The following is a 26424-nucleotide window of genomic DNA, read 5'->3' on the forward strand; positions in this document are numbered from 1 at the left end:
GGCCCCGTACGTCATCCGTCCTATGTGAAGATCTAACATGACTATGGGTGCCAAAAGCCCAGTACGTCATCCGTCATATGTGAAGACCTAACATGACCATGTGCCAAAAGCCCGGTACGTCAACCGTCATATGTGAAGAGCTAACATGACTATGGGTGCCAAAAGCCCAGTACGTCATCCGTCATATGTGAAGACCTAACATGACCATGTGCCAAAAGCCCGGTACGTCATCCGTCATATGTGAAGAGCTAACATGACCATGGGTGCCAAAAGCCCAATACATCATCCGTCATATGTGAAGAGCTAACATGACCATGGTGCCAAAGGCCCGGTACGTCATCCGTCCTATGTGAAGATCTAACATGACTATGGGTGCCAAAAGCCCAGTACGTCATCCGTCATATATGAAGACCTAACATGACCATGTGCCAAAAGCCCGGTACGTCAACCGTCATATGTGAAGAGCTAACATGACCATGGTACCAAAGGCCCGGTACGTCATCCGTCCTATGTGAAGATCTAACATGACTATGGGTGCCAAAAGCCCAGTACGTCATCCGTCATATATGAAGACCTAACATGACCATGTGCCAAAAGCCCGGTACGTCAACCGTCATATGTGAAGAGCTAACAAGACCATGGATGCCAAAAGCCCGGTACGTCAACCGTCATATGTGAAGAGCTAACATGACCATGGGTGCCAAAAGCCCAATACATCATCCGTCATATGTGAAGAGCTAACATGACCATGGTGCCAAAGGCCCGGTACATCATCCGTCCTATGTGAAGATCTAACATGACTATGGGTGCCAAAAGCCCAATACGTCATCCGTCATATGTGAAGACCAAACATGACCATGTGCCAAAAGCCCGGTACGTCAACCGTCATATGTGAAGAGCTAACATGACCATGGGTGCCAAAAGCCCAGCACGTCATCCGTCATATGTGAAGACCTAACATGACCATGTGCCAAAAGCCCGGTACGTCAACCGTCATATGTGAACAGCTAAAATGACCATGGGTGCCAAAAGCCCAATACATCATCCGTCATATGTGAAGAGCTAACATGACCATGGTGCCAAAGGCCCGGTACGTCATCCGTCTTATGTGAAGATCTAACATGACTATGGGTGCCAAAAGCCCAGTACGTCATCCGTCATATATGAAGACCTAACATGACCATGTGCCAAAAGCCCGGTACGTCAACCGTCATATGTGAAGAGCTAACATGACCATGGGTGCCAAAAGCCCAATACATCATCCGTCATATGTGAAGAGCTAACATGACCATGGTGCCAAAGGCCCGGTACGTCATCCGTCCTATGTGAAGATCTAACATAACTATGGGTGCCAAAAGCCCAGTACGTCATCCGTCATATATGAAGACCTAACATGACCATGTGCCAAAAGCCCGGTACGTCAACCGTCATATATGAAGAGCTAACATGACCATGGGTGCCAAAAGCCCAATACATCATCCGTCATATGTGAAGAGTTAACATGACCATGGTGCCAAAGGCCCGGTACGTCATCCGTCCTATGTGAAGATCTAACATGACTATGGGTGCCAAAAGCCCAGTACGTCATCCGTCATATGTGAAGACCTAACATGACCATGTGCCAAAAGCCCGGTACGTCAACCGTCATATGTGAAGAGCTAATATGACATGGGTGCCAAAAGCCCAGTACGTCATCCGTCACATGTGAAGACCTAACATGACTATGGGTGCCAAAAGCCCAGTACGTCATCCGTCATATATGAAGACCTAACATGACCATGTGCCAAAAGCCCAATACATCATCCGTCATATGTGAAGAGCTAACATGACCATGGTACCAAAGGCCCGGTACGTCATCCGTCCTATGTGAAGATCTAACATGACTATGGGTGCCAAAAGCCCAGTACGTCATCCGTCATATGTGAAGAGCTAACATGACCATGGTGCCAAAGGCCCGGTACGTCATCCGTCCTATGTGAAGATCTAACATGACTATGGGTGCCAAAAGCCCAGTACGTCATCCGTCATATGTGAAGACCTAACATGACCATGTGCCAAAAGCCCGGTACGTCAACCGTCATATGCGAATAGCTAACATGACCATGGGTGCCAAAAGCCCAGTACGTCATCCGTCATATGTGAAGACCTAACATGACCATGTGCCAAAAGCTCGGTACGTCAACCGTCATATGTGACGAGCTAACATGACCATGGGTGCCAAAAGCCCAATACATCATCCGTCATATGTGAAGAGCTAACATGACCATGGTTCCAAAGGTCCGGTACGTCATCCGTCCTATGTGAAGATCTAACATGACTATGGGTGCCAAAAGCCCAGTACGTCATTCGTCATATGTGAAGAGCTAACATGTCCATGGTACCAAAAGCCCGGTACGCCAACCGTCATATGTAAAGAGCTAACATGACCATGGTGCCAAAAGCCCAGTACGTCATCCGTCATATGTGAAGAGCTAACATGACCATGAGTCCCAAAAGCCCAATACATCATCCGTCATATGTAAAGAGCTAACATGACCATGGTGCCAAAGGCCCGGTACGTCATCCGTCATATGCGAAGAGCTAACATGACTATGGGTGCCAAAAGCCCAGTACGTCAACCGTCATATGTGAAGAGCTAACATGACCATGTGCCAAAAGCTCGGTACGTCAACCGTCATATGCGAAGAGCTAACATGACCATGGGTGCCAAAAGCCCAGTACGTCATCCGTCATATGTGAAGAGCTAACATGACCATGGGTGCCAAAATCCCGGTACGTCATCCGTCATATGTGAAGAGCTAACATGACCATGGGTCCCAAAAGCCCAATACATCATCCGTCATATGTGAAGAGCTAACATGACCATGGTGCCAAAGGCCCGGTACGTCATCCGTCATATGTGAAGATCTAACATGACCATGGCTGGCAAAAGCCCAGTACGTCATCCGTCATATGTGAAGACCTAACATGACCATGGATGCCAAAAGCCCGGTACGTCAACCGTCATATGCGAAGAGCTAACATGACCATAGGTGCCAAAAGCCCAGTACGTCATCCGTCATATGTGAAGACCTAACATGACCATGTGCCAAAAGCCCGGTACGTCAACCGTCATATGTGAAGAGCTAACATGACTATGGGTGCCAAAAGCCCAATACATCATCCGTCATATGTGAAGAGCTAACATGACCATGGTGCCAAAGGCCCGGTACGTCATCCGTCCTATGGGAAGATCTAACATGACTATGGGTGCCAAAAGCCCAGTACGTCATCCGTCATATGTGAAGAGCTAACATGTCCATGGTACCAAAAGCCCGGTACGCCAACCGTCATATGTGAAGAGCTAACATGACCATGGTGCCAAAAGCCCAGTACGTCATCCGTCATATGTGAAGAGCTAACATGACCATGAGTCCCAAAAGCCCAATACATCATCCGTCATATGTGAAGAGCTAACATGACCATGGTGCCAAAGGCCCGGTACGTCATCCGTCATATGTGAAGATCTAACATGACCATGGGTGGCAAAAGCCCAGTACGTCATCCGTCATATGTGAAGAGCTAACATGACCATGGTGCCAAAAGCCCAATACATCATCCGTCATATGTGAAGATCTAACATGACCATGGGTGGCAAAAGCCCAGTACGTCATCCGTCATATGTGAAGAGCTAACATGACCATGGGTGCCAAAAGCCCGGTACGTCATCCGTCATATGTGAAGAGCTAACATGACCATGGTGCCAAAGGCCCGGTACGTCATCCGTCATATGTGAAGAGCTAATATGACTATGGGTGCCAAAAGCCCAGTACGTCATCCGTCATATGTGAAGAGCTAACATGTCCATGGTACCAAAAGCCCGGTACGCCAACCGTCATATGTGAAGAGCTAACATGACCATGGTGCCAAAAGCCCAGTACGTCATCCGTCATATGTGAAGAGCTAATATGACTATGGGTGCCAAAAGCCCAGAATCTAATTTCTAACTCTACTTGAAATTTCAATGCAGCGTTCCCGTAAGTTCTTCAATGAGTTCTGTTCATAGTCACTTGGATTCATTTTCTCCTTTGAGTTCCTGTTTCTGCAAGATTCATCGTAATATTGTCATTCCATCTCCTGCTAAATCTTTATAATTTTCCTTATCCGATTAGACATCAGTTAACATTTTTAAAACACTTACTTTCTTTCGTTCTGACTAAATTTTCTCTTCAGTTGAGCCTCCTAAACTTAAAATCCCCAAAAGCAATGTCAGTAAACACTACAAGTTACCCATTATCTCGTTATGAAGTTTTCGCCATTTTCCATTCTCATCCCTCTCGGGTCCTAATATTAGTCTCAGAATGTTTTAAACAGGGTTGATATGTTTAAAACATGTTTAAAACGAGGGCTGTTGTTTTATTCAGTCTGTTTTAAACGTTTTAAACAAATTGTTTTAAACGTGTTTTTTTTCGATGGTGGTTGAACATGTTTAAAACAACTAAAATATCAGATTGAATAAGTTAATTTAATTTTCTAACAAACAACCCATCCTCCGTAGGATTTATGCATGGAGTAAATTACAAGCAGAGTTATATTCTTATTATAACAGCAATTACTGAACTAAATTCTGCACATCAAGGTGCGTATAACTAAACCAACATAAATTCAAATGAAGTATTTCAACATATCTTAATTTCGAGGAATAACGGAGGTTAAACACACTATACACTATTCTAAGATCCAAATTCACGAATTCAAAAGTTGAGTATTTTTTGATCACTATCATTTCTATAATAATGAAGAGTTCTTACATCATAAGCTAGAAGAAATGCTCTGACAAATACAATACAACTCATAGAAAAGAGCAGTGACTAGCCTACAATGAGCAAATGACATATTTTAACTAAACAGTTTTCAAGATACATCTCTATCTGCAACATGGGTAGCTAATAATGATTAATGTCTACGATATAACAACACAATTAACTCTAGACGCCCGCCAGGGATTCTAAAAAAATGGTAGACTCTCACGTTCGGGGCTATGGTGACCCCCCTAATTATCACAGAGTCATGAGTTATACACCATTGGAAAGCTTATAGTCCACAAATTCCAATGAGGAAATTCGTGAAATTCCCGCCGTATTCGTAGAAAAAGAACAGATATAAAAAAATCATTTAAAATATGAAAATATTTACTATGCGGGGCCCTGGCAACCCTTGCAGTCACCCTACTCTGACAAAATGATGAATGTGTAGGCCACATACTTGTGACAATAATATAAGAAATTGTAGCCATTGCTGCCATTGCGTAATGAATTCGTTTTATGTAGGAAATATTTTCAAAAAAAATATGCGCAGAAAAAATTAATTGAATTAGACATTCTCTCCCCCCCCCCCGCTATAGTACCACGTCCATATGCAAATCATTTTTGCTGCACACATCATGTATACGAACAAGAATTATGCTTCTAGACCACTTCAGTGAAATACGAGTATATCTTGTGTTATATGGGACCGTCCCGAAAATAAATATAAATTAACCAAATTTGACCCCTTCTTCCTCTATAAACAACAAGTACACATACAGGTTACTATCATGTAGAGGACTACTTCATTGCTTCACGTAACAATTTTTATGAATCTATACCCCAAGAGTGGGAATGGCCCCCCAAAAAACTGTAAAAAAAAAAAAAAAAAAAAAAAAAAGATATTTACCCTCCTTCCATATACATAAAATGCACACCAGCAAAGCTTCATCTTTCAGGAGTAAGTTGGTACCAAAACCATCTTCCAGCCTTAATTTGAGGTTTAAGACTGAGCCATTGAGGTTTAAAGCCCTGACACAGCAGTTGCGTCAATGGGCGTCTAAAGATTAAGAATGCAGACGACCAGCAGAACGTAACACAAAGAAACTAAATTACATATTCTGTGAATGGAGATCGGGAAAATCCCGATTTCTTTCTCGGAATTGAACATTTGGGCGAATCGAGATTAGGGAAGTTCCCGAAATTTGATCTAGCGGTTGAATATAGATGGCACGCAATACCTAAGAGTGTAAAAATGTAATATATATGCCTATTTAGATTATTGTTTTAAACAAAATAAACATTTTAAATATGTTTTTTTTAACAAAGTACTTTGTTTTAAACGTTTAAAATGTTTTAAACAAAACAAACATGTTTTAAACATAAAAAACGTTTTTTTTTAAAAAAAAAACGTTTTTTTCAACCCTTGTTTTAAAATACTTTGAATCTGTGTTGTTTCCTCGAAGTATATGTTTTGCAACCATACACCACAACACGTATAATTATCGTCTCACAGTTTCTAAAATTCCACTTTTTCGACAAAATTCGCGAAGAAAGTGAAATTTGGACTGAATAATAATAAGTCGATATTTAATTTCTTCGTGGGTATTGTTTTGGTCTGCTAATATTGATTTGAAAATGTTGAAACATGTTGAACTCTAAACAAATAAGAAGTTCATTCTTTATGCTAATTTGCTACCTAGCTCTTATTTACTAATTTATTTTTATAGCTATAGTCATTTTTTTAAAATATTTTCTAGTTTTTCATAGATTTTATTGAGGTCAGTTCGTTAATGTGTTCTTATTTATTTGCTGTTGTGTTAATAGAACAATTTTATTTATAGAAGGTGAAACTCTGAGAAGTGGTAACACGTCAGGAAATAACACTACCCCTTCGAGCACAACAAAACCACCTGCAGGAGCCCTAGGCTCAAGGGGAAATGTTTCAGAGGACAGACCTACCATTAGTGTAAGAAGTAATTTAAATAGTGGTAATTCAAACACTTTTAGAAGTGGCAGTGTGACACAAGGCGAGGGGAATGACTCTCAGCCGAGGACAGGTAGGAATTCGGACACGTTTGATGATCATATGAGAGGTGGAAGGAGGTTCTTCGGTTTACCTCCGGCAGGGTTTCTAGCTGGGTGGGGAGCAGGGTTGGGGGCAGCACCTGGGGCTGGAGCTGGGGCAGGGTTTGGCGCCGGCTTCGGAGCTGGCATAGGAGGAGCTCCCTTCGCAGGCTTCGGTGCCGGAGCTGGTGCTGGACTTGGAGGAGCACCATTTGCTGGTTTCGGTGCCGGAGCCGGTGCTGGACTTGGAGGAGCACCATTTGCTGGTTTTGGTGCAGGAGCCGGAGCTGGTATGGGAGGAGCTCCGGGAGCGGGAGCTGGAGCTGGAATGGGAGCAGGAGCAGGTGCATCAGCTCTTGGAGCTGGATTCGGTGCCGGTGCTGGAGCAGGAATGGGAGCAAGTGCTTTTGGTGCGGGAGTTGGAGCCGGTGCGGGTGCCGGGGCTTCAATGGATCCAACGACGAATGCTTTCCTCAACAACCTCTTCACCGGTATTTTCGGAGGACCTCATCGTCCTGTTCCTCCGGTGGCGCCGTTTCGACCTCAACCACAACTCAACAAGCCAGCATTGCTCTCGTCTGTGTTTGGTGGACTTCCTCCGAGAACGAGGCTCAAAGGAAATCAGAGGAAAAGTAAGTTATTATTTTCTTCTAATTGCTTAAACGAAGATTTGTTTCTCAAAAAAAAAGTAAAACATGACCATATTTAAAGCACAAAATATTTCTTCAAGCGAGAGGTATATTTATGAAAACTTTTATCCTAGAAACATTTGCTTCTCCAAATGAAGAAAAGAATTTTTTTTGGTCAAAAATGGAATGAATTATATTGTTAACTATCATAAATATAAATCGTATTATTAAGAATGTTTATGTTATAATCTACCTAATTTATTTGGAAAATAACTTACTTTTTGTACTTTTAATTTACAATGCACATTGTCATTTCCTATTACAAACCGAAACAATAATTATTTCTAGTAACTTGCTATTATTTTGCAAAATTGACATACCTGTATAGCCAATTCCTTTAAAGTGTTCGTTTATTCTTTTAAACACGATACGTTTATGTACCGATACAGTGGCGTACACAAAGAGGAAATTACAGGGATTCATTCTCCGCAGTGACGTAATTATGGGGGGAAACGGGGCTTGCGTCCCGGGCGCCGGATTGGAAGGGCGCAAAATTGGACAAATATTTAGGGGAGGGTTTTGGTTTGGTTGGTCAGGGGGTCGCTAAGTCGAGTTCTTACTCCGGGAAACAATTAGCGTATTTACGTCGTATCAATTAGCGTATCAACTGCATCAGTTTTGAAGCTTGGATACTCCTTAGTGGTATTCTGTCTACGCCACTATACCAATAATTAACTATGAATTTAAAGGGTTTCAAATTTATAAATTTGAACGTAATAAAATGTTGAGAGTTGAGTTTTGAGTGGCTGAGTACATTGTTGTCAATTGTTACACTCTGTACTCAACGATTAAAGATTGCAAAGAAAGAAAGCTGTAAGTCCGGACATTATCAAAGAACAAATATCCATGACAGATAAAGACAAGAATCTAAAGTTATAAGAAACGATCAATTTACTTCCAGGCCCGTAGCCAGCCCAAAAACTTAGAGGGGGGCTGAAGTTAGGGGAGGGCCGATCCAACCATATGATAGTTCATCACTATATTATAGTTCTTTTGCAAGCCTACTGTAAAACTTTTAGGGGGGACAGTAAAAATTTAGGAGGGGCCCGGCCCCCCTAGACCCCCCTGGATACGGGCCTGTTTACTTCTTATATCTTATTCTGACGAAATAAGGATTTAATTTATTCTTGTTTCTTCAAAGAGCATATTGAACGGTATGCAGAAGAATTTATAGGCAGGTACGTGTCGAAGCTCTACTTTGCTATGTGACATTGTTTCTGCAAGTCAAACACAGATGACCAAGTATAAAACAATTTCGAGACTTTTGCTTACCTTCACCGTAATGAAAGGAAAGAAAAAGAAAGAAAGAAAATGAAATCTTTAAGTTTTACGTCCCACGTTTATGCCCGGCAAGACTAAAGGAGACAGTGGTTATGAGATATGAAGGAAATGACGGAATGAATATATTAGGAGGAAACGGGAGAACCGCAAAAAAAACCTACGCACACGATGTTTGTCCACCACAAAGTTCACTTGGCACGAACTGGGATCAGACCAAGGACCCCCATGCAACAGAAGTGAGCCCCCTATCACTGAGCCACCGCGGCCCCCGGAAAGGAAAGGAGAAAGAAAAATATATCAGAAAACTTTTTCGAAGATAACAAAACTTTTATCTGTCACTTGATGTTAACCGTTTCAAATTCTAAATAATGTTTAGGAACACCCATTTTTTAAATCCCCATAAAAGACTAAGTGAGTTGTGAAATATTTATTTCACGAAAAAGAGCAAAATATTTTACTCCGGCTTGAATGTTTAGATTTTTTTTTTTTTTTTTTTGCGCGTTCTACTGGTAAATATTTTTTATCTTCTGATAGTATTAGCTTTGTACAAAAAACATTTCATATAAATTTTTTTTTATGTTTTTTGTACATCATGATTATTGATCACCGGCGCCTTGTGAATATGTATGTGAGCTGTGTGTAAGAATCACTATTATCTACGGGAAAATATAGAATTTATTTAATAGATTAGATACGAGTCTTCGAGACGAAACTGTATTTTCACCATGTTTTCTGAGTTGAGACTGTCTCAAATCACTAAGTTTACACCCTGACTACCCTAAGAAAGGTGTGAAGGTTCAATGATAAAATGCCCTTACCTCAGGCAACCAAGGTTCACTCTTTCGATTCTAGTTCATGACATGTAAATTTGTGGGGGGAAGATTCTCTAAACGTTCCTCCTTTTGTTTCCAGCTTCTCACTATACACTCTGTTACACCATCTCTTTTCTCACTTACATCCAGTGGAATATTTAAGGGGGGGGGGCCTGAAATTTTATTTACTATTTTAAAGTAAGTGAAATATGTTGCAGAATTTTCACATTTCCAGGAATAAAGTTAGCAAAGACCTCCCCAAAACAAAATCGTAAATATACCACTGATACATCTGTGTTTCCTTTAATCTTTAGGGAATATTTTTTAGAGGTTAAATTAAATATTTCGTTTTATTTCACTGCAATAAACCTATAATGCAGTCTATTGAATTCCAAAATCACGTTTCACTGGTTACACTTTGGGCACTGATTGAACCCATTTTTGAGTAGAATATGAAAATTCATTGTAACAAGCAATTCAATCACTTGTAAACCACTGCGTATGAATTCGTTTGCCTATTTCCCTGTTTCCCTCTTTATGTGAAAGCACTAAGCTTATGGTCGAATACAAGATTTTTTTTTTCAACCAGCAGTGATTTGCTTAGAACAGTAGTCTGCCTGCAGATATTCAATCTGCAAGTTTTTTCCCAAGAAGTTAAATTACTCAGCAGGGTTGGATGCATTTTCTTCCTTTCGTATGACTACATGAAAGAATTCTTTCTTTCATCTCCGTACTTCCACTACAGGTGTATTCAATCTGTTTCCTTAACATATTTTCATAACCATTGCTCTCTTTCACATCTTCCAAAGGGTTATAATTTACCCTCTTTGTCATTCATACCAATACTGCGTTACAAGGACTTGTTTAAGGTTGCTTTTAGTCAGTACCGTGCCGTGAGGGGGCAAATAGGGCAACGGCCCCGATCGGCTGAAGTAAGGGAGCGCAAAATTCGGGATGAGAAAAGAAAGTGCTTCAATAATCTATTAAAATGCTTCAATAGCAACAAAAGCGCCTGATCTCCAACCTATAACTTTGGATTTCAAACCTTTGATTTACGGTTATTTGTGATTTCACGTTTAATAAAGACAGTACTTTAAAGTATTTGTAAATGCAAATGAGCTGTGCTGCCATCTCTGGAGATCTTTTAAACTATACGTTAGTGGGCGTTTATATGTTTGTGGTCAATCCTTTTGACAATGAGATCTCGGAAACTACAGGCTCTAGAAAGATGACGTTTCCACTGATCGATTGCAAATTTTATGTAGATTGTCCAGTTCTAATTGAATATTTAAAAAACGTGACCATTATTTCTTTATTACATTTGTACGGGTACACTGGAACTGTTGAAATTAGAAAAAAAATAAAGCATCATATTCTACACGTTATACATTCCAACACCACATAATTGTGTATAGTGTTGCATACCCCTCAGGCACTTGTTTCATGGCCAAATTATAATGAAAAACGAACGATAACCATTTCTCCAATCTAAATTGAATCTTTATTGTTTGGAGTGTTTTGCCCAATGAACACCATATATCACTGACATTATAATTAATTGTATATTTAATGTATTTGCTTATTACATACTGCATGCAAGAAGAAAAAAAAATACTGATCATGCATGAATTAAAAACTCCAACCGGAAGTAGGCTCAAATCTTGGAAACGGTGCGAGATATTGAAAAAGTAATCGAAAATATTTCCCCTTTATGGTATATCTCGTCAATTTTTATCAAGACGTCTTTCACTTGTGTTTGTAAAGGGACGTGTACAGATGTGAGGAATAATAAGGAGATTCATGCTCATATGTGAATGATGCGCTGTGTAGAGAGCGCAGGTTCTGCTAGTATATATATATATATATAATAAAAGTAATAAAAAGCGCTCAAAATCAAGGATTTATTTTTAATTTTTGATTTTTTCTTTCTTTCTTTCTTTCTTTTCTTTTCTTTCTTTCTTTTTTTTTACGTTTCGCGCCAACCATGTTTATGGAGAGCGCCATCGTATACTCTCGCCCCAGGCGCTGATTTTCCACGGCGCGGTATTGCTTTTAGTTAACATTTTGTATTACAGCGTTACTTGTTTGCAATGACCCAGCAATTCTTATTATAATATCTTTGATCTACTGAAGCACCATTTCAAATTATATTCTGTTTTTTGTATACTTTTGGAACATTCTCAAGTGTTGTTGAAGAAGAAAAAAGTAAAATTTAGAACTTCAGTTCTTATCTTTAAATCTAAAACTATCACAATTTAATTAGTCATATTTAAACCTAAATACAGTGAAACCTGTCTTTAGCGGAATCGAGCGGGACTAGCAAAAATTCCCGTTAAAGTCAGGTTTCCGCTTAATAGAGGTAGACGTTTATTTTAAAAAATACATGCTTATAACGGACATACTGAGAAAACATATTGTTCTACGTAGCTTGTACAGTACTTCTTTCTTCTACTAACTAATACACACACAAACACACACACACAAAACTTAAAATGAACACAAAATATGCTATGTACACGTTTACTGTATTTTTCCAATAGTCAAACAGGGTTTTCTGTATGCATTGCTGCTTGGCTGCTTGACTGTTCGCATATGCTGTAGCCTGAGAAACTACACTAAGTAAATCAGTCGTTATTCCCTAAGGCAAATTGTTCAGAAGGTTTAACAAAAGAACGAAGGATTTATCGCAGACAGTGTAATATAAATGTTTGCCCCTCATACAATAGGGTCTATCTAAAAATTTTCTAAACGCTGTAGTCCGGAACTCAGAATTTTCCGTTATTAGGTTTATTTTGCTTTCCGTTGTCCGCGTAACACAGTTTACGCTTAATGAAGTGACTTTTACATGTTTTTTTACTCCAAAATTCATGGGACCGTGAAATATTTCCGTTTAAGACAGTTTTCCGTTTAATAAAGGGTCCGTTGAAGCCAGGTTTTACTGTAATAATATCGATAATAAAATAAAATGATTTAGTAAGTGGGAACAAGCGTTGTTATCAATTTAAAAAACGCTATCCCAGTGTTAAAAGTTTACAGCTATTGTTAGGAGTGATTTTGAAATATAAAATTACACTGTCTTGCAAAGATTACGGTAGGTTTCTAAGATGAAACCAGTAACTGTAAATTCAAATCTGAAATCAAAATTTTGCTGTCAAAGATAGCCTTCTAGCAATTTCCAAATTATATTGAATTTGGATATATATTAGATAATATAAATGGATAGTAATGAATTTTCAGTGGTAATTCGAAATCTCAAATTATAATTAATCTCGCTGTCAGGTAGAGTTTACCAGTAAATTCCAGTAATTGCGGAAACTCTACAATTATAATTTATACATATGGTAATTTGAGTTTGTAATAAGATAATTACAGCATTAAATTCAAACCTGAAATTTGAATTTCACTGCGAGGATAGTTGACAATAAATTTCGGTATCTCTAGTGATTTATACGAGTAATTTGAATATACGGATAACATTAGCCATCATTATTTGCACCTATAGTGGAATTGTGGGAAAAGTTGGTGGCATTACTTTTGCATTTCTGATTCTTTCTTAGATGTTAGCATTAGTGTTCAGATAGTAGGATTTAGGATTTAGATTTCTGGGCTCTCGGCATCTAAGGCCATTTAGCCCTTCACGTTTGAGGGATGACGTCCCTCGGCGAGCACACAATCCGGGGAAAGGAAAGGAAGAAAGGATTGGGGAAGGAAGGAAGCGGCCTGGGACCTATAAGTTAGGTACCACCCCGGCATTTGCCTGCTGTGAATAAGGAAAACCCAGGAAAAACATCATTCAGGGTGGGTGGCCTGAAAAAGCTGTTACACTTTTTCGACCGAGTGCCCCCAACCGAGTGTTCAGATAGTGTAGGGTGTGGGACTTGTGTTATGAGGTCTGACAATTAAGTTCGTAAACTGCTTAACTTGAGAGCATCACCATACTAGCAGTTTTGTGTTTTTCCTAAAGTCTATTATTTCAGAGTTGGCTTTGACGCATGATCGGTTTCGTACTGAATGCCGTGGACTCTTTTTTGTGCTTCAGCTTGTTTTCTGTCGTGAAAATATCTAAGCTGAAATTGGAGCAACTAACAAATCTGGAATTTTTGGTGCAGCTGGGAAAGAAGGGCACTGAAATACATGAAATGTTAGAGCAAGTGTACGGCGAGAATGATAAGAAGAAACCAGTACGTGTAAATGGATTAACAATTTTCGGAAGAGAGGCAAAAAAGTGTTCGAACATAGTTCACATTTCGTAATTTTGTAGCATATTGACTCTTTCTTAACTTCAATTTTGTTCAATGTAATTCTTAGTAATTAATTATTCCAGCGGCTAAAAATCTTCTTAATCCCAGAAGAGTACAAGTCTTTAGTCGGAATCTGGAAATTCTTTCTCTTCCTCTTTTCCGATGTAATTTTATGCAACTGCTATTCATTTGTTCCAGCTCTGAGAAACTTTCTTAAGGGTCTTCACTACAGCGAAATTAAACTACCGCTAATTTAAGAATTTTTCTGTAATATCTTCAAAACAAATAAAAAAATATGCGAAAAGTAGAAACGTAGTGAACTAGACAATACGATTTTATATGTGATACTTTTACCACAATTCACCTATCTGCTTTTAGTATACCGCTATTTACAGAACCCGCAAAAAATTCTAAATCTATCTACAGTTGCAAATTGAAAGCAGATGGATGAGCCGTGATAATGGTATCACATGTAAAATCGTATTGTCTAGTTCACTACGTTTCTGCTTTTCGCATATTTTTATTTGTTTTGAAGATATTGGAGAAAAACTCTAAAATTGGCGGTAGTTTAATTTCGCTGTAGTGAAGATCCTTAATTCCAGAGTAGAAGTCTTCCAACTATACGTACAAACTTTCTCACTTGTACTTTTTCTCCAAATAACAATTTGTAACTTCAATTTGTACTTCTTCTCCAAGTAACCATTTGTAACTTCAATTTGTACTTTCTCTGCAAGTAACCATTTGTAACTTCAATTTGTACTTTTCTCCAAGTAACCATTTGTAACTTCAGTTTGTACTTTTTCTCCAAGTAACCATTTGTAACTTCAATTTGTACTTTTTCTCCAAGTAACCATTTGTAACTTCAATTTCTACTTTTTTCTCCAAGTAACCATTTGTAACTTCAATTTGTACTTTTTCTCCAAGTTATAACTTCAATAAACTTATTCAATCACTTGAAATGCTTCTTAAACCAAGAAGAGAAGAAGTAGTTTTTTTTCTGTATTTGACACTTTCTTAAATTTACTTTCTTTATCTATCTATATATATAAAAGAGAACGTACAAAATCCTTTGTCCGCTCATCACGCTAATACGGCTGAACCAATTTCTTTCATTTTTGGGGGGTTATTAGGATTTGGACCCTAGATGGTTTTTATCATATCACTTTAATTTTTAATTACCAGTGTCTTGAGATAATTGACCATTCAAGTGTCCATAACGTACAAATCCTTTGTTATTAGTTCATCATAGGTAAAAATAAACGTATTTATATGCAACCCGCATGACCGTGTCACTCGGCGGGTTAACATAAATGACAGGCGATATACAGCGGAAAATAGCTTGAATCTTCTGTTTAAAATTTTTTAATTGATTTGCTTATTTTTACAGACACTTTTACAATATGCCAGCACCGGGATGACCGCAGCGAAGCGGGGCGGGTTAACATAAATGACAGGCGATATAATGTTAAGATTTACTGCAATCTTCTATGGTTTTTATCATATCACTTGAAAGCGAAAAAGTAAAAATTATCTAAGTAACAAAGTTTATTGCGTTCCGGGGTGACCGCAGCGAAGCGGGGTGAACGCTGCTAGTATGGAATACGCTGCAAATAGTATACACTTATTCCAAACGTTGAATAAACTTCTTAATCTCAGAAAAGTAAAAATATTTTGCCTGCATGTTGACTCATTTGTTATTTTTACTGTTTCCGTTGAATCCCTAACTACTTGAGTCCACTTGTTCCAGTTCTAACGGAGCTTCTTAATCCCAGACAAGGGAAAGGTTTTTGCCTGCAAGTTTACCAGTTTCTGCATAATATCAATAATCTCCTTCTCGGAATTGAATTTCTACACTCGTAAGTAGCCATTACAGTGAAACAGGTCACTCGTTTTTCATAACGTGTGCGCGGGTTTTCCCGGAGTACACCCGTTTCCTCCCACTTCATTCCACCATGTCATTCATTACTCATCATCACCGTCTCCTTTAGCCTAACCGGCATAACTGTGGGACGTAAAACTCAAAGATTTCATTTTTCATAACAGGGTAGTCGAATAATATCGCCTTTGCTCGTGTGGCTGCCACTAATATTTTTCTTTGTAGCTAGATTTTAAAAGGTCTCCTCTAGCCCTCACTAAATTTAATATGATCTCTCGCTATCATTTCAACAGATCTAGTACTATTTCTAAGTTTCCTAGTAGATTCTTTAGCAGCAATCCTCTCACCTTCTCCAGTAAATACACCAACAATAGTCTGTATGGCTTCATTGGTTTGAACATTTTGGCATAATGTTGCTCAATTTGAGTTATTTTCAGATCTTTTCTGAATTACTAGCATCAATCACACACTGTAGACTGTGTGAAACAGCTATTTTCAAAATTATTTTGTTTTATTTGTGTTGTAAATCTGAAAATTTTTCCATTCAACTATCAAAATTTCATAGTTCCTTACATAACACGAAGCATTTTATGAAAAGTTAAACAATCTGTCAGTCACTTCTACGTTCAAAGTAGAACCAATGTTCAGTTACTGTTTCATTAGTTCTATCTCCGCTAATTTGAAAGTTGTTTCTGAAACAAAGTTAGTGGGTCTCCACCAAAATAAAACAAAAATAGCTTATTCTCAACTTTTAAATTATATATCATGCAAAGTGAGAGAATTCACCCAAACAACAATTTTAAATTTGGTTTAATTCAAAATAGGAAACATGCTTTCGTAAAAGCAGCAAATGTATAAACAATCAACATGGTTCCCACCAGCCAAATTTTATTACGCAAGATTTCTATTTCTAATTAAAGGAAATGTATATTTATAGGTAGGTTATAGTCTCAGTTATCGAGGATATTAAAACGATAACACGTGTTAATGAAAATAAAACAAACAGTGCACTTTTAACTACTCACGAATTACCACACCAGTTATGTCATATATTAATTAATAAAGAAAGTAGTAAAATTCTAATAATTGTAACCAATTTTTGTTTACAGGTAATTAAATGTAATTGAACTCACTTTGGTAAGAGTATAATTATCATTCGCCTATGTTGAGGAACAGGCCGGTAGCCAGCCCAAAAATGTAGGGGGGCCCGGCTGAAGTTAGGAGGGGCCGACCCAATCATATTATAGTTCATCACCATATTATAGTTAATTTGCAAGTCTACCGTGAAAATTTTAGGGGGTCAGCGAAAATTTAGGGGCCCTCCTAGACCCTCTGGATTCCCCTAGGCCTGTTGAGGAACTCTCTGCTCCTATATATCTAAAAATGTAATTATCACATTATAGTGCTGCCAAAATGTCTTGATCCGTGGCAAAAGTGCGAACTAAAACTCACACCCATGCGTTCAGCCAATAAGGGTTCAGCTGTTGCTAAGCGAGAGAGCGGATGACGAAACGGAGTGGAATTCCTTCAGCCGATAGCAGCGCTTGGAACGAAAGACTAGGTGTCAAGTCAATGTGATATATCTTTAGTAATGAAGGGAAAATTTGGACATATTAACAAATTTGTAAAATATTAATATAATATTGAACAACCATACATACAATAATTATACGCAACACAAAATTGATAATAAGCTCATCATCATCATCATCATTAGTGGCAAATCACTTGCTGCAACTGAAAAGCTTTCATGCTCCACTGTCTTCTACTAACCTCTTCGTCTTCAAGTACGATTTCTCTGTTTTGCTATCATCCATTAATTGTAGCCTTATTCTCCCCCTCCCTCTTTTTCCTGCAACCATACTCTCTAGCACGTCCCACCTAAATAATACCTTCTTAGCCAATGTCCCAAACAGTTCCTCTTCTTAATAATGTTTAAAATTGTTCTTTTTTTTCCCTTATCGTTACTAACATCCTTCCATTCATTTTCCGCTCGACCCAACTAATTATTTCAATTCTTCCTACACCCACATTTCGAAAGCTTGCAGTCATTTTTCATCATTTTCGCGTAATATCCGTGTTTCTGTCCCATACAGTACAACACCCCACACGAATCAGTTTATGAGTCTTGCTCTCAGCTCTTTATTCAAGCTCCCACAAAATAGTATTTTTTTCCTCCTAAAGCCCTCTTTTGCTATCCCTATCCTTGCTTTTATTTCACCTTCACATTTCATATCATTACTAATAATATACCCAGGTATCGAAAACTAGTCACCTGTTTTATTTTTCCCCTGCTACTTCTATATTTGACACCGACACCTTCGTTCCAATCACCATGGCTTTTGTCTTTCTAATAGTTATTTCCATAAAATATTCTTTAAGCCCTTCCTCTAACGTCTAATTAATAAGCTACTAAAAGCTTTAATTCTATGTTAATAATTTATTTTAACAAAAGAAACACTGGCCAAAACTTAAAACACACTTTAAAAAAAATTATAATAAAAAAATAAATAAAAAAGTACAACAAAAACTATATATATGTCTGTTAAAAGAATTTAAATGTTTTGATAACAATGACTATATATATGACTGTTAAAGAATTTAAACTTTGCCATAACAATGACTATATATATATATATCTGTATTTTCATTTATTTTCTATATTGTCTGAAGAAGGATATTTTAGATATATGCGAAACCGTTATTATTATATATATATATATATATATATATATATATATATATATATATATATATATATATATATATATATATATATATTTAAAAAAGTGTGTTTTAAGCTTTGGCAGTGTTTCTTTTGTTAAAATAATCAAATCCAAATCCATGGATAGTCTTAATAATTTATATTGCGAAGAAGCTACATGCGAAGAAGCTATTGGCAAACTAACCATTTGCAATCATCCAGCTGGAATGCACTTCGCACTTGGTTACGGTCAAAAATCATGTTATATTATAGACTTCGTTTCAACACTGTAATTACTCCATATCATCTCATATTTCAATGTCCTTTGTTATCTAAAAATAGAACTCAAGTTATGGAAGAGCTAAATAAACGCTATGGTTATGGACCCTTCACCATCAAACAAATTTTGACGCACAATGATTTGGATATCCTGAAACATTTAATAATTTTTTTTTCAAGATAATGGACTTGTCCTTTAATTTACTTTAATCATTACCTGGTTAATAATATCATTTATTCTTTTACATTTCATCTTCCGGTGGAAAAAAAAAAAGAACTTCACTAGAAAATTATAAATCTGTATTTCCCACATAGGCAACGGAATTAACACCACTCATATATTCCAACAAGAGGGAATGACTATTCCAGTTCTCATTTTTCAATTTCCACCGGAAAAGGTCAAAGCACACCTATTAAGCAACAAACACAATGTTACTCCGCTTACAATTCCAAGGATATGGGTGGAACAGACTATGTCTGCACTCCGATAATGCAACACCTCTCGATAGGTGAAGGTGAAGGTGAAGCTACATACGTGTCGAAAGGATAGAAGTAGCATCATATGATGCAATTATCATGTAATATTTATAAATAACCTTTTAAAGTTTCATAGTCGTTTTTTTTCAATAATGGTTGTAATGAACAGGAAGTTCTATAAAAGAACACGTAGTACGGTATTCTACGTAATAAACATACTATAACACATGAAAACACAATCTACAGCTGGGACTACGCTACAGTTCAATTACATCTACTTACTTGTCATATGTTTAGCCATGTTAATGATACTCGCCTTTGTTAATTTTGCGATTTGTATTTTATTTCATATGTTACAACACATAGGTCATAATCTTGAATTTTTTAAAACATTTTTGTGTTATTCGCATTGTAATTTGTCTAAACTTCTTTCTACTTCAATGTATTATCGCCATTCATTGAAACGCCCTGCATTCCTGTTTCGCTTGTCAAATCAATTTTTAACCTAACTTTTCTAAGTTATCTAGATTTCGATGGTGATTCTTTATATTTCACCATTAATCTTAATTGTTACGAGCTGGTCATTGGATAAGGAAATTTCGACTTCACTTTCAACTAATGCCTGCGTTGCTCTAAGTGGAGGTCCAAGAAAAATGTAACACATTACCTTACGTATTTTCTACATATGAAGATCCTATTTTCGCTTAAAATAATCCAAAAAATAATGAACGAACGGATATAATTAAGCATTAAGAAATACATATTTCTACTCCATAATGTTTTAAAAGCATGATATAAATTCAAGTCCTAAAAATATTCAATGCACTGTGGACAATTTTGCTTGGTTGTCATATAACAATATAAGTTGATAAATATTTTCTTTCGCAATTTCAATATTTTCAGGACCTCCATGTTCTTTCGTAGCAGCACGTTTCCCATTTTAAAGAATAGAGTCTTATGACATTAATTTTTTCTAGCCTGTACATGAATCAATTATAAACTTTTCTCCTTATCTTTCTAGTACTATTTCAACAAATGCATAGAAATTACTTATATATATATATATATATATATATATATATATATATATAGACACACACAGAGAGAGAGAGACGTATAGTTCTATTTTTGTGTCGCTGACAAAGCTCTTTTTTTGTTAAATGTATTTCACACTTTATAATATTATAATATATGTATTGTGTCAGGCAATTTATTAAGTAATTTCTCTGTTGGTAGATCCTAGGGCTAACACGAAATTCTGTCAACTTGAATTAGGGACTGAAATGTGTTTTCCATGTTTCTCGATCTTCAGCTTTCTCTTTTAACTTCCAATGTTTTCTTCTATTTTTTCAAATCACCTATTATCTGTGTTCTTCTTCTTCCTATTCCTCGCTTTACATCCCTCTGTCTCTCTGTGGCGGTATGAACAAGGCAACTCAGTATGCCACTATACCCTTCTATGTTCTATACCAGTGGTTCTCAGCATAATTCATATCACGACGCCATTTTATCACATCCTCTTGCCAGAGACCCTCTTATAATTTATGTCTTGTATAACCTTATGTAGGATTGTCAATATACCAATTGCGGAGACCACACGATATCCATCTATTTCTATAATAGTAGAATCCATTTCTTGTTTCTGGATACAATAACTTCCCAAAAAGCGAATCCATTAAAACAAGATTTCGTCAGTCTATTCATATCACAAATAACGAATCCGATCCGTTATACTGCTTCAAAATGGAAGCCGTAAAACCTCATGCTGATTTTCTCCCTTAATTTGGGGTCATATGATAAAACAATAACGTGATTTCTAATTTTAGTTAATAAGAAACTTGGACAGTTGTTAGAAAACTTATTGAGTATTTTAAATAACTTGAAGATGTGCATCACGACGATTGAACCGGACAGTGCCGCACTATGAAATCACACCATGCTCAGGTATATCATTAGCTTTCAATTTTAATTGTATTTCAATATGCACGTTTTGTTGTATTTGTATTTTTCTGATATTTCAATAATAAGTTTTCATGAATTTCATATCTTACCTCTTTCACTTAAATTGATTTTTAAACAACTCTTCACCTGTTGAAAATGTTTAGTAGACCTACTTTGTTGTTCTTAATAGTATGTACAAAAATAAAAATATGCTATCAGAACAAAATTCAAAATAATATTTAAAAATATTTTCCCGCATTAGATTCTAATTTTATTTATCTCTTCTGCTTACCTTTGCGACCTCATGAAACCCTCTCACGACTCCTCTAGAGGTCACGACCCCCACGTTGAGAAATCCTGCTCTATACTATGCTTTTCTGATTAACACTATGCAATGCTAGGCTGCTCCTGCCTTACCTTACCTTACAATACTCTGCTACTCCATTTTCCTGAACATTACTATACTCTTTATTGTTCTTTACTCTTCTATTCCAACAATGTTATTCGTGGATAATTCCCTTACCATACGCTCATTTTCTTCGTTAATCTATCCTACTTTACTACTGTCTATTCTACGCTACCCATGCTATGTTAACCCTAATCTATTACAATAGGGAAAGTCAAGTTTAATTCTAGTAAATAATATTTTTTAAACTTGAAACAAAAATGTTTTGTAAGGAAATAAATATAATCCTTACCTTGCTAATTACTCCTTTAAGTTTTATAACGATATATTTGTTTGCTCACATCGTTAATTATCTTCACTCTTGGAATGTGTTAATATTAACTATACAATGTATAAATAATGACACATTAGCTGGAGTATCATAAGTAGCTTATATATTATAAATATTAGCTTGATATACATCAGCAAACTTACATAGATCCTTGTAGTTCGAAGATCTAACTTATTATATCGTCTCTATATTAAACAAACAAGTATCTAGATACCGTCCATTGCCATAACAAAGAGTAAACCCAAGGATCTTATAAAATAGAGGATCTGTCCTTACAACAAAATCTTGAAGCCATACGTCACAGTTTCGCCACCCCTACTCTGCCTACTCCACCCAATAGGAAAGCAATATTTTGAGCCAATAATCATGGCGGAAACGAAAGTAGCCAATCAGACGATGGCAGAAACGAGAGTAGCCAATCACACGTGCCGATGCTCGATTGCTTTTTGGCTTCACCGATTTAATAGGATGAAGATACATATGGGCAGATCCTCTATTTATAACATCCTTGAGTAAACCACATAAATCAACATACATACTTGAAATAATCAACAAAGAAATTAACCAATACATTTTAAACTAACTTTCTTTTTCTTTTTCTTTTTCTTCTTCTAGTTAATGCGATATTTAAAAGCACTTTTGACATAAAGCTGGTTATACACAAACATTATAGAAAAGACGTTAAGCTAGATACACACAAACATTACATAAACGTTAAGCTATATATACACAAACATTATACAAACATTAAGCTAGATACACACAAACATTACATAAACGTTAAGCTATATATACACAAACATTATACAAACAGTAAGCTAGATATACACAAACATTATACAAACGTTACCGTTTCACTTTCAGCGTGCAGTTTCAATCACTTACCTGGGCCTTCTTCACTGGTTGAAGTGACTCACATTAACACCAAATTACTCACTGAAAGCATTTTGTAATTAGATAAAGTGATTTTAAAATTGAAATAGAACCTCTTGATAAACTCAATGTTATGCATATATATTGACTCCTAGACATTGATTCAATTTCCATGTAAATGATTGGTGTAAGAAAAAAAGAACAAATAGTTGCAATTGCTCTGAAACTGTCTGAAAGACGCAAATTTCAAGATATGTTACACTTAACCCCGTTAAAAGATTATATTTTTAAAAAAATCCCTGTTACACCTCTAAATCAATTAATTATTTCAAAAAAGTTAAATCGTGTGTCAGCAAACAATTATCAGAGTAGAACATTACAAATCAAGTGAAGTAAGAAATTATTTTAAATTAGAAGTCAAAATTTCAAAGCAGAACAATACGAGACGCAAGCCAAATAATTGTAAATTGTTTAAATTGAAAAAAAAGTAAAGTTTATTGTTACTTATATACAAGTGCATAGAAACTTGACTTCTTCTCCTACATTGTCACCATGAAGCTCCTAGTATTTTTGGCAGCGTACCGCAGGATTTCATAGATCTTCTGTGTAGAAATCTACCGCCTTCAGCCAGTCGAAAATCGATTTTAAAGATCTTCACTTCCATCGTTGCAAAGCAACCCCACCTTTTGAAATAAACGAAAAAATCACTAGAACCAAGGTCGAGACTATAACGGGATGATAGAAATGTTTCTACCGGACTTTTCGATTTGTCTCAATAATACGGGTAATTGTGTGTGGGTGCACATTGTCAGCTGTTAGAAAAATTGTTGACAACATCAAAAAGTACTTTATCTTACTTGGCTTCACTCATTAATGTTGATCCTTATACCGTACATAATTGCCAAAGAATGTTAGCTGCATTCTGTCCTCTCTGTGTTGAGGAATCGGATCAGTGTCTCAACTCATTTGTGGGATTTTCTTTGACAGTAGTCGATTCAACTTCCTGATACTCACATATACGCAATTCCACATTGAGAATTATACATGTTTTTGTCGGTACAGAATACCAGAGCGTGCTTCCACGCACACATAGGTTCGACAGAGGTGCCAGTTCCAAGTTTAAAATAATTGTCCTTTTCCTCTGACATGAGTTTTGAATTTTTATATATCTACAATATTGAAACTTACACTTTCTAATTTAACGTTAAATTTCCTAAGTAGTTTCTAGCGAATATGACTTTGCAATTAAATTAAATGTATTGTAATGTTGTATGATCATGCCAATGGAGACGGTGATATTTTTTTTTTCAAGTGAATAATAATAAAAAAAATGATGGGGCGAGAAAAATGGGTCAAATGGGTCAAAATGGGAGAATGCCGAAAAAGTATCATGATATCATTCGCCGAAGTTCACATGGCCGAAATCGAATTAATATTCATCCGTAGCAGAAGTAAAGCTCTATTAGTATGTTACCACATTTTCAAAAAAATATTACTTTCACAAATTGCAAATCTAGCTCACCGATTTCATTTAATTATGTATTGCATATATTACAAAGTAAATTCTTTTTACAAATGAAAATTTATATTTTTGTTGAGAATATATCATATACAAATTTATCCATTGAGCAGTGCCAATATTTTGTTAATATGTGGCATTTATTCGGATTTATTTATCCCATTTATTCTGTTACTTCAATTTCTTATTTCACCTTCAGAGTAAATATAGAGACAATAAATTTATAAAAGCACATACTTCATCAGATAATAAAGATTCTCATATGTATCACAATATTGCGAGCGGTGATGATATTTAGTAAGAAAGAAGTAAAAAGGCTAATACTTACCACAAAACAGCAGTTTTCTTCTACGTGTAAGAAGTGCTTCGGAGGAAACTTCTTCCATCTTCAGCTTACTTAAAATTCAAAGAAGATTTAAAAACATAAAGAAAAATATGGAAAGGTGAAAAAAAAACTTAAAAGGATTAAGAAATGTAAAATACAAATCTTCTGTCAGAAATTAAACACATGCAAATAGGCACTCACAATCATTATTCACTGCTGTTCACTGTTTTCTTTTCTTGTTTTCCAGATGGCGAAGGTATGTATTAAAAGATTACTCCAAATCATATTTATTTCTCCTTTATCTAAATTAAGTATTGGTTTCTCTTTATGGATGTGATATGATTCTTCCATTTTTCGTTCCGTTCCTGTTCTCGCCTTCTCTATTAAACATGAATCTGCAATGTTATCGTTATAACCTTTAGGATGCGTTGCTAGACCAGATAACTGTTGCAGGCCACGGGATTTCGATGTACGAATGTTTTCAATTGTTCTAGTGCAAATATTCCTTTTTGTTTGACCTATATATACTTTATCACACTGACATTTAACCGATAGACGCCACTGTTTTGTAGGGGGCCACTAAAAATGCCTTAAAATTTGTTATGTATTTGTCTATGGATTTAGAAGGAACTTCTAAAAATTTTATGTTGTGTTTTTGCAGGATCTTCTTAATTTTTTGCTGGGAAACGTGGAACCAGAGGAACTCCAATCAATTTGTCAGTTGCTGCATCTGTTATTTTTTGCTGGTTGGTGCCGACGATCATCCTAGAATCAAATTTACGATGAACTTGAAGAAAATGATGCTCTTAATTTCCTTAATATTACCATTAAAAGACATGCCAACAAGTTTGTCACTTCAGTATATCGCCAACTTTCTGCTGGTACAAAATATATCAACTTTAAATCATCATATTTGTAGCTTCAGAGATTGAATGTTTGGAAAAACTCTTTTAGGAGAGCTCTTTTAACTTTCAGACTTCCCTGGAGATCTCAATAAGGAAATAAAATATTTAATAGAAACTGGACAAGAAAATGGTTTTCAAAACTCTTTATTACTGAAATGGTACACAGGGACAACAGGAGATCGTCGCCACCCACCAGCAACCAACAACATATGCTGCAACTGACAAATGAATTGGTATTCCTCTGGTTCCACGTTTCCCGGCAAAAATTAAGAAGATTTTGCATAAACACATCATCAAAATTTCAGAAATTCCTTCTAAATCCATAAACAAATACATAACAAATTTTAAGGCACTTTTACTGATCCTCTACAAAGCAGTGGCGTCTATCGGGTTAAATGTCAGTGTGATAAATATACATATATAGGTCAAACCAAAACGAATATTTGCACTAGAACAACTGGAAACATTCATACATCGAAATCCCGTGGCCTACAACAGTTATCTGGTCCAGCAACGTATCTTAAAGATTATAATCATAACATCGCAGATTCATGTTTAATAGAGAAGGTGAAAGCAGAAACGGAACGAAAAATCGAAGAATCATATTACATTCATAAAGAGAAACCAATACTTAATTTAGATAAAGGAGAAATAAATACGATTTGGAGTAATCTTTAGCTACATACTTTCGCCATCTGGAAAGCAAGAAAAGAAAACAGTGAACAGCAGTGAACAGTGACAGTGAGTGCCTATTTGCATGTGTTTAATTTTTGACAGAACATTTGTTTTAGATTTCTTAATCCTTCTAAGTTTTTTTTTTATTTTATTTTTTTTTTATTTTTTTTATTTTTTATTTATTTATTTATTTTTTTTTTTTATCTTTCCATATTTGTCTTTATGTTTTGAAATCCTTT

General features: G+C 36.3%; 1 protein-coding gene across 1 annotated transcript in view; it reads left to right on the top strand.

The window, feature by feature from the left end:
• Positions 1–26424, top strand: part of LOC145683632 (uncharacterized) — a 153555-nt gene that overhangs the window by 67265 nt on the left and 59866 nt on the right. The window contains exon 3 of the mRNA XM_081754970.1: positions 6629–7483. Coding sequence (XP_081611096.1) covers positions 6629–7483 — 855 coding nt within the window. The remainder of the gene's footprint in view (positions 1–6628; positions 7484–26424) is intronic.

This window comes from Thermobia domestica, chromosome 4, assembly GCF_964235325.1.
Source record: "Thermobia domestica chromosome 4, izTheDome1.hap1.1, whole genome shotgun sequence".
Lineage (NCBI taxonomy): Eukaryota > Metazoa > Arthropoda > Insecta > Zygentoma > Lepismatidae > Thermobia > Thermobia domestica.